The sequence below is a fragment of the Theropithecus gelada genome, chromosome 9 (genome assembly GCF_003255815.1).
Source record: "Theropithecus gelada isolate Dixy chromosome 9, Tgel_1.0, whole genome shotgun sequence".
NCBI lineage: Eukaryota > Metazoa > Chordata > Mammalia > Primates > Cercopithecidae > Theropithecus > Theropithecus gelada.
This window is the reverse complement of record NC_037677.1, coordinates 91,661,015-91,662,817: the sequence shown is the minus strand read 5'-3', so window position 1 is coordinate 91,662,817 and position 1,803 is coordinate 91,661,015. Positions and strand designations below refer to the sequence as shown.

The 1,803-nt window shown below is 41.3% G+C and overlaps 1 protein-coding gene across 1 annotated transcript; it reads right to left on the bottom strand.

Moving 5' to 3' along the window:
- Positions 1 to 837: 837 nt before the first annotated feature.
- LOC112632064 (histone H3.3-like) lies at positions 838 to 1,568 on the bottom strand. Its single transcript, XM_025397705.1, has one exon. The coding sequence runs from the start codon at positions 1,453 to 1,455 to the stop codon at positions 1,045 to 1,047; it is 411 nt and encodes a 136-aa protein (XP_025253490.1). The 5' UTR covers positions 1,456 to 1,568; the 3' UTR covers positions 838 to 1,044.
- Between the last annotated feature and the right edge of the window lie 235 nt (positions 1,569 to 1,803).

Sequence of the window (1,803 nt, the reverse complement as noted above, 5' to 3'; positions counted from 1 at the left end):
CCTCCCAAAGTGCTGGGATTACAAGTATGAGCCACCACGCCTGGCCAATAATACTCTTTGTTATTTTTTTGAGACAAGGTCTTGCTCTGTCATCCAGGCTGGAGTGCAGTGGCACAATCATGGCTTCCTTGACCTGGTCTCAAGTGATCCTCCCACCTCAGTCTCCTGAGTAGTTGGGACTATAGGCACAAGCCACCATGCCTGTAGTTATACACATGCACAAAAAATAGGCCAAATCACAAATTGCTCTCAACAGTTTTATATATATATATTTTAATATATATAATTTTTATTTATTTTGGATCCCTTCCATTTTGGAAATTATATAAAAAAATATAATTTTTATATTTTTAAATAGAGATGGGGTTTTGCTGTGTTGCCCAGGGTGATCTTGAGCTCCTGGGCTCAAGCGATTAGCCCACCTCAGCCTCCCAGAGTGCTGACATCACAAGTGTGAGCCACCATGCCCAGCCAATAATACATTTTATATATTGCTATATATCCAAAGTATTATCATTTCTTTTCTTTTTTTTTTTTATAAAGTATTTTAATAGCAAACTTACAGGAACAGCACAGAAGACAGACAACATTAAAAACATGTACTTGCAGGTAGGACAACTCAGAAAAGTATAGTGAATGGGATAGAATCTACTGTATGATAAAAATGCTACAAACACCATTTAGTTGCCGTCAATAAGAAATTTACCTGTTTTAACAAAATCTAAATGCTGGCATTGTCCAGAAAAATTTAACAGGTTTATTTATAATTATTATAAAGTTGAACTGCTGAAACTTGTTCACTGAAACATTTTAACTTGCATTAATGCTTTATGCCTCTGCATTTATATTAAAAACTCACACACAAATGAAAATGGAAAAACTGCCAATACCTGATTTCTGTCCCCTATTTTTCCACTCGCAATCATATACTTAGGTACCTTTTGACCCCATGGAAAAAAAAATCTAACGTTCAGAACTACCAATAACAGGAAGAATTTTTTTTTTTTTTTTTGAGAATGAAATGTTTTCCATCATAGTGGATTCTTAAGCACGTTCTCCACGTATGCGGCGTGCTAGCTGGATGTCTTTTGGCATAATTGTTACACATTTGGCATGGATAGCACACGGGTTGGTATCTTCAAAAAGGCCAACCAGATAGGCCTCACTTGCCTCCTGCAAAGCACCGATAGCTGCGCTCTGGAAGCGCAGATCTGTTTTAAAGTCCTGAGCAATTTCTCGCACCAGACGCTGGAAGGGAAGTTTGCGAATCAGAAGTTCAGTGGACTTCTGATAACTTCTAATTTCACAGAGCGCCACAGTACCAGGCCTGTAACGATGAGGTTTCTTCACCCCTCCAGTAGAGGGCGCACTCTTACGAGCGGCTTTTGTAGCCAGTTGCTTCCTGGGTGCTTTACCACCGGTCGATTTGCAGGCAGTCTGCTTTGTATGAGCCATGGTACAGAGACATCCTTACTTACCCCCCTTCTCCTTCGGCTGGAGCTCGGCGAGTGAGAGGCGGTGCTGGCGTTGGAGAGCAATGGCGGCGCAGCGGCGGCTGCGAACACAATTGTATTATCGTGTCAACATTTGTCACAAGCCACATTTCAAGTACTCAGTAGACACATGGGGGTAGTGGCTACTGTATAGAACAACACAACTTTAAACTCATCTTAAAGACATTTTGGATTTCTGCTTCCCTTCAAGGCTGCCAGTTTTGATCTGGCCCAGAGCAGAAGAGTGATCTGCAGCAGGTGCAGGCTGTGGTAGAAGTGGCTCTGTGCTTGGTTCATATGATCTAGGAGA